The 12,595-nt window shown below is 41.0% G+C and overlaps 1 protein-coding gene across 1 annotated transcript in view; it reads right to left on the bottom strand.

Moving 5' to 3' along the window:
• cacna1g (calcium channel, voltage-dependent, T type, alpha 1G subunit) overlaps nt 1–12,595 on the bottom strand; it is a 242,460-nt gene that overhangs the window by 121,329 nt on the left and 108,536 nt on the right. Inside the window, exons 9-10 of the mRNA XM_078279988.1 lie at nt 6,756–6,907; nt 5,580–5,765 (exon numbers count right to left, since the gene is read on the bottom strand). Coding sequence (XP_078136114.1) covers nt 5,580–5,765; nt 6,756–6,907 — 338 coding nt within the window. The remainder of the gene's footprint in view (nt 1–5,579; nt 5,766–6,755; nt 6,908–12,595) is intronic.

Genomic DNA, 12,595 nt, shown 5'->3' with positions numbered 1-12,595 from the left:
TACTGAGCATGAATGGTAATTTCTGCCCAGGGGACTAAATATAAATATAGCATTCACACGTTAGTTTTATGACCAAAACAAGTTAAACAATAACATCATACATGGAGTACTGTCAGTCAGGCAAGTTGGCCCATAATGCACTGTGGCAGTAATGTTGCCAAGAATGGGAGTGCAAATGGAGTGCTTATGTCAGGTTAAATTCAGCACCATGGAGAGCATCACACACCATGTCAATGACACTTTATACTCATTCAAACAAAATGAGATCATCGGCATTACAAACAAAGGCACGAAAAGGTATTAGGTATGTACTACTTTGGAAATGAAGGCAAGGCCGCTTTATTTATATCGCACATTTCAGCAGCAAGGCAATTCAAAGTGCTTTACATAAAACATTAAAGAGCAGTTAAAACGATTAACATTTGTAAAAGAGAACAATAGAAAAGCTAGAATAGAATAAGACAAGTATTAAATAGAAGAATAAAAGTTACTGCTTCTCTTCATAGTCGTCAGATTCATCTACCAACCCTTATAGAACTGGCTCAGGTTTGCTTTGCACCAGCTCTTAATTATGCTGTTATAGTTTTAGACTGTCGGGGGACTTCCTTTGACACACTGAGCTCCTCTCTCCTCGCTCTTTCCATCTGTGTGCATCCATGTCCCAGAAATGGTTGTTACTAACCTAGCTCTGGGGAGCTTATTCCCCGGAGTCCTTATGTTTTTTTCGCACAGCAGTTTTCCTTGGACTAAATCATGGTTGCAGCTGTCGCCGTGGTCCTGCTCCGTGCCCTGCTATGCCCTGCTATGCCCTGCTACACCCTGCTACGCTCTGCAGTGCCCTGCTACGCTCTGCAGTGCCCTGCTACGTTCTGCTATGCCCTGCTACGTCCTGCTATGCCCTGCAGTACCCTGCTACACTTTGTAATGCCCTGCTACGCCATTAACTACTACAACTACCATTTATAGTCAAACTGACTATTATTGCCACTGTTCATCACACCCCCAACCGGCACTGTCAGCCACCCCCCACCAAGAGCCTGGGTCTGTCCGAGGTTTCTCCCTAAAAGGAAGTTTTCCTCACCACTCGAGGTTTCTCCTTAAAAGGAGGTTTTTCCTCGCCACTGTCACACTATATGCTTGCTCTTGGGGTAATTACTGGAATTCTTGGGAATTACTGGACTTATTGGGTCTTTGTAAATTATATTGTGTGGTCTAGACCTACTCTATCTGTAAAGTGTCTTGAGATAACTCTTGTTATGATTTGATACTATAAATAACTTTTATTTTTTAATTAACAATTACATGATTTAAAAGAACTGAGAGTTGCAGCAGACCTGCAGTTTTCTGGGAATTAGTTCCAGGTATGTGGTGCATAAAAACTGAACACTGCTTCTCTGTGTTTAGTTCTGACAGCAGACCTGACCCAGAAGACCTGAGATGTGTGGATGGTTTATTATGTAGTAGCAGATCAGAAATGTATGTTGGCCTTAAACCATTCAGTGCTTTATAAACCAACAGAAGTATTTTGAAATCAGTTATTTGAGAAACAAGAAGCCAGTGTAAAGACCTCAGAACTGGAGTGATGTAACCCTAACCCTTTTTTGGTCTTAGTGAGGACTTGAGCAGCAGCGTTCTGAATTAGCTGCAGCTGTCTAATTGATTTTTTTAGGGAGACACCGTTACAGTTATCGAGTCTACTGAAGATAAAAGCATGGGCAAGTTTTTCCAAATCCTGCTTGGACAGAAGTCCTTTAACCCTTGATATATTCTTAAGGTGATAGTAGGCTGACTTTGTAATTGTCTTAATGTGGCTGATGAAATTCAGGTTTGAGTCCATGACTCCACCAAGATTTCTGGCTTTGCTGAGCGCAGACTTTTAATTGTTCCTCTTTGGCTTGAAAAACATTTCAGTTTTTTCTTTGTTTAATTTTAAAAAGTTCTGCATATTAATTTGTTGATTTCTTCAATGCACTTACTCATTGTTTTGTATTGGACCATAGTCCCCTGTTTATATGGTTATGTACATATCAGTGTGTTGTCCGCATAATTATGGTAACTTATTTTGTTGTTTTCCATACTCAGAGACAGTGGAAGCATGTAGATGTTAAACAGAAGAGGCCCCAGAATGGAGCCTTGGGGAACTCCGCATGTCATATTTGTCTGTTCAGATGTGTAATTACCTGTAGACACAAAGTAGTCTCTATTCTTTATGTAGGATTTAAACCAGTTTAGTACTGTGCCAGAGAGTCCAAGCCAGTTTTCCAGTCGGTCTAGTAATATGTTGTGGTCGACCCTGTCAAATTGCAGCACTGAGATTAAGTAATACTGTGACTGAATTTAAAGAATTAGTTCAACAATATTAGTTTTCTTTCCGAGACTAGAGCTGGGAGCTGATTAGCATAGCTTGGCAAAACGACTAGAAGCAGGGGGAAACTGTTTGTGGTTTTAGACACAGCTAGTATTTAGTGTAACTATTTCCTGGCTATCAATGTTTATACTTCCACGTGGTTGTTTGTGCAGTGTCTCTGCTGGTTGCCTGGAAACCTCACTCTGATGACAAGGCTCTGGGAAGTCATAAGGTCTTTAATAAATAGCTTTAGAATTTGTTTTACTATATATCCATGTAACCAAGTCTAGAGAGCTATGGTAGACTTGGTAGCATGGGTACTTTTAGCAGTTTAACATGTACAAATAGAGTGGTTTGAGAGGAGATAGGGAAGAGAATAAAGGAAAGAAGAATAAAGGAAAAAGATGAGACAAATAATGGAAGATTGCTATGTCATTAGCAATATGCTAAGTGTTGATAAAAGTCTTGTCAAGCAGAAGCAAGATAACAGCACACTGAATGTCATCATTACTCATTACACTATTCTTAACAGGACAAACAGAAAGAAAGAAAGAAAGATCACTGCTACATACTGTACAGTAAGACAGCTAATCGGGGTGTTATTATTATGAACCAGCAATCTTTTCTTCAGAAACACAAACACTGAAGCTCAACTGGAGCTGAGGGATCAATGAACAGGCCTCTGCTGTGTCAACTTGGCAACTCTTCACTCAAATCAGAGGCTGTTTATATATGAATATGCAAGGCCTCCGGAAATCTGTGTGTGTGTTTGTGTATGTGTGACTCCGCTCAAGCGCATGCATACCCTCACAAATGTGCACTCACATGTACACACATCCCAACAAGCTGCTGAAATGAAGCACATGCACAGATAAACCGCACAAGGGATAAACACACACACACACACACACACACACACACACACAGTTAAAGGTGCCGTAGGTAGGATTGTGAAGATCCAGGACTTAGCCGAAGAATTTGAACATCGACAACTTCTCAGTCCCTCCCCCCCTTTCTGCTAAAGCCCAAACTGTCTCCTAAGCCCCTCCCTCCACAAGGGAGAATGAATGCATGTGCCTGAGCAGTGATTGACACGCAGTTAGACACCCCCGCTGGCCCTGATTGGTGAATCAGAACAGGGAGCGGTGGATTTTTGCAAATCGCACTACAGGCTGTAGGTGGTGCCAGAGGAGCCAGATTCTTTTTTTTATTACCTGCTTAATGTAGTTCTACTCGTACATAGGGTCAGTTTCAGCAAATATGACAGAAAGTTAGTTTTATAAGTTTTACCTACTGCATCTTTAAGAGTTTAACTAATTTTTGGTTGTGAGTAGAGATTTTTGGGGGTTTTAAGAGTAGCAATTAAAATTGCAGTTAATAAAGTACAGATGAAAACATTAAAGGAAAAACCAGTAAGGTGTAAGTGTCACCAGTAACACCAGTAGGTGTCTCAATAAGGTGTTGTTCCACAGCGAGCCTCCAGAACAGCTTCAATGCTCCTTTGCAAGGTTTTGTGTTTTGTTTGCACCCATCGCACGCTACACTAATCTACTGACCTTCCTGGTCAACATAATCCATTCAATTTGTTGTATTTAATGTGTTATTCCTTTTTTTTGTCACTGACTTTAGGCCAGTTCATGACATTATATTATTGTTTCTAATACAGTCACTAGTAGGTGTTTGACATTACTGCATGCTAGGGCTGTCAAAATTTGCCAAAAATGGCTTGTCGTAATGTAATAAACTTTAATGCTATAGAGAAATATTTTAGATCTGAGGCTAAGTTTCCAGGGGCTTTAAGGAAAATTACTCATTTTTGAAAGAAACCAATGAAGTCTTTTTGATAGTTCCCTGCACATTTGCTCTTATTTCATCAATAAAGCTCTAAAAAGAAAAAGAAAAAAACATTGATTGCATTTTTTCTTTAATGATATGGTGTGTCTGCTTGCGCGTCAGACAAGTGCACGGAACCTTGACCCATTGGATTTTGCTGAGCTCAGCCACAGGCCTAACCAGGCAGAAAGAAGAGTTGCCGAGGAAAACAAGGAATCACTTTGTCTTGTCATCCCATCGACTGATCTCATTCTTCCTGTCACATATCTGTGCTGAGCTCTGCTTCCCTCTGCTCTTTGGGTCACAACGTACTAATCTACCAATGGACTTTAATTCCACACAATTTGTGCTCACCATCTGCAGAATTAGTTCCACGGTCACTGATCAAACTCCCTTTAGTTTACCCCGACTGTTTTCTATTTTAACTTGATTTGATGTTGTTCCTCCTGCAACAAGGACTAGACAGCTCATCTTTTCATAAGATTGTAAGATCAATACATGTATGTTTTTTTGAGCAGTCTTGTATTAGGTACTTGAAAGCAATACTTAAAGTTACCAGTATCTTACCAGTAAATTACTTTGTTAGAAGTTAAAGCTTTAATGCGTAACGTTTTGATACTAATGAGCGTCCGTTACATTCAACCCATTGCCAAATGAGTTGCTACAAAGCTAATCAAGACTATCAGCTCCACACAACTCTCTCTGTATTTCTCAGTACGGCTATGTTCAGAAGACTTGTCTCATGTGGATGCACCACCAATGACAGTGGTGTTGTCATTACTTAGAATTCCTCATGGGGAGACAGAAACTACGCACTACAGCTTTAAAGTCACCTTTCAGAATATTACTTGAGTAAAAGTCTTAACTACCTGACATGTATGTACTACTGATATTAAATGAACTTAATTATTAGCAGTAAAAGCAAAAGCTTCCCTATGAGACAACATAATATTCAGGCTTTCCACACCGTCTTAACAATCAAATTCAAAGTTTGACATTAACAAAGAGAAAAACAGAAACAAAACTGTATTTACGTTGGAGACAGAGCTTGCAGCAGGCGCTTCCATGACGCTATCAGTTATTATGCTTTCTTCTCTTCTTTAGTTTTGGAATATGGTTTTGGCGCTTGGCAACAAACAGACATTCCAACACCAACTGGAATGGAGCGTGCATTAACTTGCAATCTAGGAGCAATGATTCGCCAAACCTGCTTTTTTGCAGTCTAAAAAATTCCTTCTGATTTTATTTGGTATTAACGTGTAACAGAGATGCATTGGGGAAATGTATTCGTGTAAAAGTATATATATTTCTAAATCACACAAGGTCCCCAGATGATACTAATCCCATGCGAATAGGGCTTTAGACAGGATGCAAGGCCGCTCCCTCTTCCTCTGCCTACCTGAAGATGAAGATAAAGAGCATGAGCAGCATGCAGAAGGTGGCCACGTTGTCCATGGTCTTCATCAGCACCACCAGCTGCCTCTGCAGGGCCGGCATGAAACGGACCAGCTTCAGCACCCGCATCAGCCGGAAGGTCCTGAGCACCGACAGACCGCCACCCTGCTGACCCACGATCTCCCACACACTGACCAGAGAGAAGAGAGACACACACATGCATTCATGTTAGATCCAAGTTCTTCAAACCCAGATCCCTGCCCAGTCCGAGAGTTGTGAAGAACTAATGCTCGTACTACATCCATCGTCACTATTTCTAAACATGACATGCTTAGAACTCACAGAGCTACAAAGATTAATCTATAAACTGATTATTTGTCAACCATCAAATTAAATGGCAACTATTTTGACAATCAATTTCGATTGGTTTGAGGAAAGTCTCTGTCTTTCATTACCGACACTAACATGTCACACAATAATGGTCAAAACTGTACACAACTTGTAGTTAATTAAACAATGTGGGAAACTGACTAATTAGTCAGTTATTAACTGAAAACAAATGTGTTTTTGTGGTAAAATTTGCACAGTGAATTGTTGAATATTGGCATGAAAGTGTTATAAAAAAACAACTAAATCAAAAATATGATAACATTATAATGGAGAAAGGTGATTTTCATAGGATACGACCACACACGAAGCTTCTATTCCCTTTTATATTTTATTTTATTCCCCTATTATATTTGAAGCCCATAGAAGTGACATATGTGAGCATGCATTTCCTGTTTCAGTGAGATCTCCTGGCATGCCACGGCAGACTTAACAGGTCACTTTTGTTCAACATTTAACTGCCAAGAAAGTTCCGGAAAATAGCATTAGTGAAGCACTTCGGAAATGGAGAAGCCATTATTCTAGTGGTGTGTCATGACCGTGTTTATTACCAGACTACAGACTGCAGCATCACTCTCAGAGAGTGTTTATAGTTTGTTTTTTTTACCACTGTGTGTAGTGATATCGCATTGGTTTTCACGGCTGAGTTGGTTTCATTGGATGGAAAGCTAACATGACTGTATTATAGCTTTACAGTTCTCTTCTATAATAATGGGTATGTATATGGGCCTTCAGGTTATGTGTTCCCTGTATCATTTCATGGCTTGGGGAAAAATTCTGTTCAGCAGCTCACCTGATCACCACGATGATGCCATCGAAGATATTGTAGGGATTCTTGATGTAGCCAAAGGGCCCGTAGACCAAAACCTTTAACAGCATCTCCAGAGAGAACAGGCTGGTGAACACAATGTTACTGATCTCCAACGCATTGGTCAACTCGTCAGGCTGGAGACGGGGACACAAAGAGACAAAGAGAAAAGAGACGTTAATGCCTGCTTGTGACATGTGCCACGCTCCTGTCTAAACCTTGTATCATCAAACTGTAAACCTTTCAGGAGGTAAGAAAATGAATTGTGTTCTACTCATAGACTGTAAAATAATGGAATAGAAATGCCTTATTCAGCTTTCTGCTAACCAAGCTAGCTAGCGACCGCTAGCGTTAGCGGGGAATGTTTGCCGATCTTTTGTTCTGCCGTACATGCAGATGAATGGAGGTAGTATCCGGCAATCGTTTAGCAGCAGGTAAATCTCCACTGCGTGACTCAAGGGTTAAAAATCGGCAACTTTCCCTCTTTAGCGTTGAGCTTAGCGCAGCGCCATTGCAACCATAAACCACATTGGCTTGGCCACGTCATCCTCCCCAGCTCCAGCCTCTCGTCAAAAATCGGCACATTTTGTTGCAAAAAAAAAATCCAAGATGGCGACGGCCATATCAAGGCTTCAAATCAGCAATCTACAAGGCAATGGGTGATGTCACGGATGCTACAACCACAAATTCTACGTCCTTGGTTCTGCTTGACTGTGAGCACTTTCTTTCAAACTCCTTCAACAGTGTTGGATTTGCACTTGGGTTAGCATGGCATTTCTATGACTACAGCAACAACACCTGCTGGGGAAAGCAACCAGCTGAAAAGAGACAGGAAAAGAGAGAGAGAGAGGGGGGGGTGACATGCAGCAAAGGTCCTTGGGTCAGATTTGAAACACGGGCCTCTGGCAAAGGACTGAGCCTACATGGGGCGCGCGCTCTACCAGGTGAGCTATAGGCTTCCCCCCAATCAAATATGACAAATCTGTTTCTTTCACACTCGTGTGCAAAACGCAATACGGCTAGGGCGTTTGCTCAAAGCTCATCAGAGAATTGGGCTGCCACTCACAGCTACAGTAGATCAAACAACTGGTGTGTACTGTATGTGTGTGTGCCAGAGAAACAGAGAAAAACAGGCAATGCAGACAGACAAGAGAAAGAACGCAAGCCAGAAGATAAAAGCCGCGGCACATCCAAATGTGACACAGTATGTAAATCAGACATCTACAGCGAGTATCGGTAATTATCGCCGAGGAGAAAAGAGCCGGTGAGAATGGTGTTGTGTGTCTGTGGGCCGTGTAACACCCCAGACAGGCTTCATGAGGCCTTTCATCTCAATGCAATACACAGTTTACACAACTCAAACATGGTGTCATACACACACATTGCACTGACATGACACAGAGGATGAAAGGTGTTGAGGGCCTGATCTGTGTTTGCATGTTCTCCATCATCAAAGCGTGTGTGTGTCACTGCCTGTCTTACAGTGTGTGTGTGTGTGTGTGTGTGGGCTTGCTTAACTATATTCGTGGGGTCAGCTTAGTGGGTCCAAAATGCTGGACCCCACAAGGTTAAAGGGCTGTTTGAGGGTTAAGACTTGGTTTTAGGATTAGGGTTAGGGTTAGAGTAAGGGTTAAGGTTAGACATTTAGTTGTAATGGTTAAAGTTAGGGTAAGGGGCTAGGAAATGCATTATGTCAATGACGGGTCCCCACAAAGATAGTGCCACAAACCTCTGTGTGTGTGTGTGTGTGTGTGTGTGTGTGTGTGTGTGTGTGTGTGTGTGTGTGTGTGTGTGTGTGTGTGTGCGTCAGAAACATCCCCAGGCTGAATCAGGAGGTAATGTAATGTAATGTAAACACAGTGTGTGTCATTAAGGCTGTCCTGGTGGGCTGCCACTATACACCATGACTGTTTAAGCAGTGATTACTCAACACTAGCATGGATACAGAGAGACAGGAATACAGAGATCACATCACCAGTTGAATAACAGCTCATCATGCTGCATTACGGCACCAGTTTGTCTAGAGCACCAAAGCAACAGTGACACAGAGTCAGTCGGTTATTATGAAAAATTGTCACTGGTGTTGCTTTCAGGTCATATGAGAAAATGGTTGCTCCAGTATCCCTGCTTTAAAGCAACTAAAGCAAAGCTTTCATCTGGTACAGTATGTCTAGACTCAGGAGTTTGGCAATGGACCTTCATTTTTCTTTCAAAAACAAAGAATAGCACTAATGTTAAGTATGAGAAATTATGTTAAGACTAACTTAACTCCAGCTGAAAATCATGTTTGGGTTATCTCTTTAAAAAGTCCCATGTTGTATAAAGTGAGATTTGCTTGTCTTTTTGAAATATAAAGTAGGTCAAGGTGCTATATAAATACTTTGAAAGTATCAAAAGGCTCAATCCACAGAGAAATGCACACGGCCCGTATTCAAAAAAATGTGCCTTTAAACGAATCGTCAGGACTTCCGTACCGGTGGGATGTCACAACTATACTATATTTAGGTAGAAAGTGCCGCTACAGTGCCGTTACAGTCATTCCCCGGCAGCAATGACGGTACAGAAATGCTGAGACCGCAAATGCGGAAGACCCAGAAACGCTGACCAATCAGAGCAGACTGAGCTTTTTTCGGGAGGGAGGCTTAGAGACAGGCGCAAAAATGGAGCTTTTCAGACAAGAGGGTGAATATAAGTAAATTCAGACAGACAGAATGAGAAAAATAAAGTGCTTTTTGAACAATAAAACATGTTAACATGTTGTAGTAGAAACCAGAAATACAAGTATGAACCTGAAAATGAGCATAATATGTATTTAAAGGAAAAATATGTTTAATTTCAGCTAGAAAAAAACTAAATTAAAGCTGCAAGCAGCAATGGACTGGCCCTCGCACCTTTCCACACATCAGAGTTACTGGCGGGATGCAGGTCGCTGTGCATTTGTGCAACTATTGGACACTGAGCACTTTATTTCCTGCGTGCAGGTTGTGGCATTTGAAATGGTGATTTGCAAATGATGTACCACTTCCAATTTCTACAAAAAATAGTTCATGGGTTATGAAATGGTGTATGGCTAAAGTATAGGAGGCTGCTAGGGTTCATTCACTATGTGGTCAGTGTAAGCAGTCAAAAACAAGCACTGTCTACAGAAAACTTCAATAAGAGCATCTTGACAGAATATATGAGTTTGAAGTCAACACTTACACGTCATTGCTCAGTATTAAGTCATTACTCCCATAAGACCAGAATGCAACAGTAGGCCCTGAGGCAGAACAGAAGGTCCAGCAACACCAAGACGAACATATTGCACCATAATTTAGAGCCTGACGTCTCTGACCGGAATTGCACTGGCTTATGACACCCTTGTTGTCCCTGCTACTTTAAAGTCCTCCTACCTAAATCAGGGCTCGACAATAACGCTTGTCCCGCTTGCCCGGAGCAAGTTAACTCTGTGTTCGGGCAAGTGGAATGCCTCATGCAGATGTCCGATCGGGCAAGTAAAAAATAAATGTAATCTTGTGTATAAAAACGACAGACTTGTTCAGCGGGCTAGCACAAAAAGACCACCAACAGCAGAAACACTCTTACTCAGGTAACTGTTTACCTGATGGAATGAAATTCAATCGGAGTATTTCGCTGAAGGAAAACTCAATAAAATAGCTTATATATTTTGCATTGTCGTGTAATTTAGTCGTTACGACCCCCGTATGTGAAGGCCTTTAGTTCAGTGAAAAAAAATAAAAGGCAGGCCTGTTGCAATATGCAATAAATCAATTAATCGCATGGTAAATAAAAATGACCGGAAAAATGTCCATTTCATTTATTGTTTTTGATTATGTTTGGTTTTTATTCCACTGCATTTTCTGTTAACAGAGACTGAGAGTCCATTTTATTTATTGTTTTTGGTTGTTTTGTTCATTTATTGTGGATATTTAAAACGTCTTCCAGTTCCAGTGTTAAATATTCTTTACAAATAAAAGTTTATTTTTTGAAAAGGTGTACCTACATTATTATGCCATTATTATATTAGATGAAAATGGTCTCAGAACGACAATATTATTGTTTATCGCAATCATTTCTGGGACAATTTATCGTCCAGCAAAATGTGTTATCGTGACAGGCCTATGTAAATGTAAATAAACTGTATTTATATAGCGCTTTTCTAGTCTTAACGACTACTCAAAGCACTTTTACATAGTACAGGAGCCATTCGCCATTCACAAACATTCATACACTGGTGGCTGAGGCTGCCATACAAGGTGCCACCTGCTCATCAGATAAACATTCACAGACATTTACACACCGATGGCACAGCATCGGGAGCAATTCGGGGTTCAGTGTCTTGCCCAAGGACACTTTGACATGGGACTGCAGCGCCAAGGATCGAACCACCGACCTTCTGATTGGCAGACGACCGCTGTACCACATGAGCCACAGTCCCCAAGAAATGTATACGGTTGTATTTTTTTGTTTAAAAAGGTAAATGGGCGTAAGAATATTTCCTTTCTTGACGTTTAGTGAGTTTATATCAGCAATAGTTGGTTGTTGAGCTGACACTGGTTGGAAAATTTCCCAACCCAAATATGACATCACTTAAAGCTATAGTGCGTAGTTTCTGTCTCACCCATGAGGAATTCTAAGTAATGACAATAAAACTGTTGGCCCGTCCACATCATGCAAGCCTTCCGTGAACGCGCACAGACCCCACCCCTCCTCCACGCAGTTGCTAGTAGCCAAGGAGGACACGGAGGATTAAAAAAACATGATGGACTCTTAAGAAGAAGTAATTATTTTCACTTGAGTTTCTGCGCGCGAAAGTCGCTGGACGATCATAGCCATACTGAGAAATACAGAGAGAGTTGGTTGGAGCTGATAGTCTTAATTAGCTTTGAAGCAACTCATTTATCAATGGCTTGAATGTAACGGACGTTCATTAATATCAAAAAGTTACGCACTAAAGATTTAGGGGCCTTTCAGACAAAACGCAGTTTGCACTGTGCTTGCCGCTGGGTTCAGCGCATAACCAGGTTCAACCAGGTTGAACTTTGAGCGCCTGCTGCTTTTGCACCCGCACTTTGTTCGATGCATCAAAACGCCATTGGAAACAATGGGTTTCAATGAAACAATGGGTGGCAACGGCGCCTTTGCCACCTTTGGTCTGAAAGGCCCCTTAACTGTCAAATGTCTTAGGTAGGTAAGAACAATTAGCTACGTAGGTACAGCAACCTCACAACTTGATATGTGTGTCATTTTATTGTATTAGTCAAGTGGTTAAATAAAAGGCCCTTATTTGCCACGTAATATTAGTGCATGCATAGTATTGTCATTTTCAGTTTTATTATGCCATTCTGGATAGAGTTAAGGCTTTATTAATACCCATTTTAATGACACATCGTCCTTGTAGGCTACATTAACGGCGTTCAGGTGCAACATTCTAGAGGCTCATGATAACACCAAAAGGCACCAACACTGCACAATAGCTGCGAAAAGCCAGACGCCTTGAAGCACCCGTTCCTCCAGTAATCTAAGGAATAACTTAGAATCATCACAGCTATGTAACTGCCGCCTATTAATTGTATATTTTGTATGTTAATAAATTATAATAGTTAGTCCAAATCCCTGTTGATTTTATTCTTTTTTTTTTAAAACTAGGTCTACGTTTTCCATTTCGGACAAGAAAGTTTAGCAATCGGGCAAGTAAAACATCTTCAGCCTTTGGCTGAGAAAAACTAACGCCAAGCCCTGCCTAATGACTAAAAAGGTTTGAACTGCCTTCTAAATCCTGAATAACCTTTTGTAAATGAGAGTTGTCTGATCTGCCACCTCTA

The sequence above is a fragment of the Sander vitreus genome, chromosome 21 (genome assembly GCF_031162955.1).
Source record: "Sander vitreus isolate 19-12246 chromosome 21, sanVit1, whole genome shotgun sequence".
In the NCBI taxonomy this organism is placed as follows: Eukaryota; Metazoa; Chordata; class Actinopteri; order Perciformes; family Percidae; genus Sander; species Sander vitreus.
This window is presented reverse-complemented; position numbering and strand designations above follow the sequence as displayed.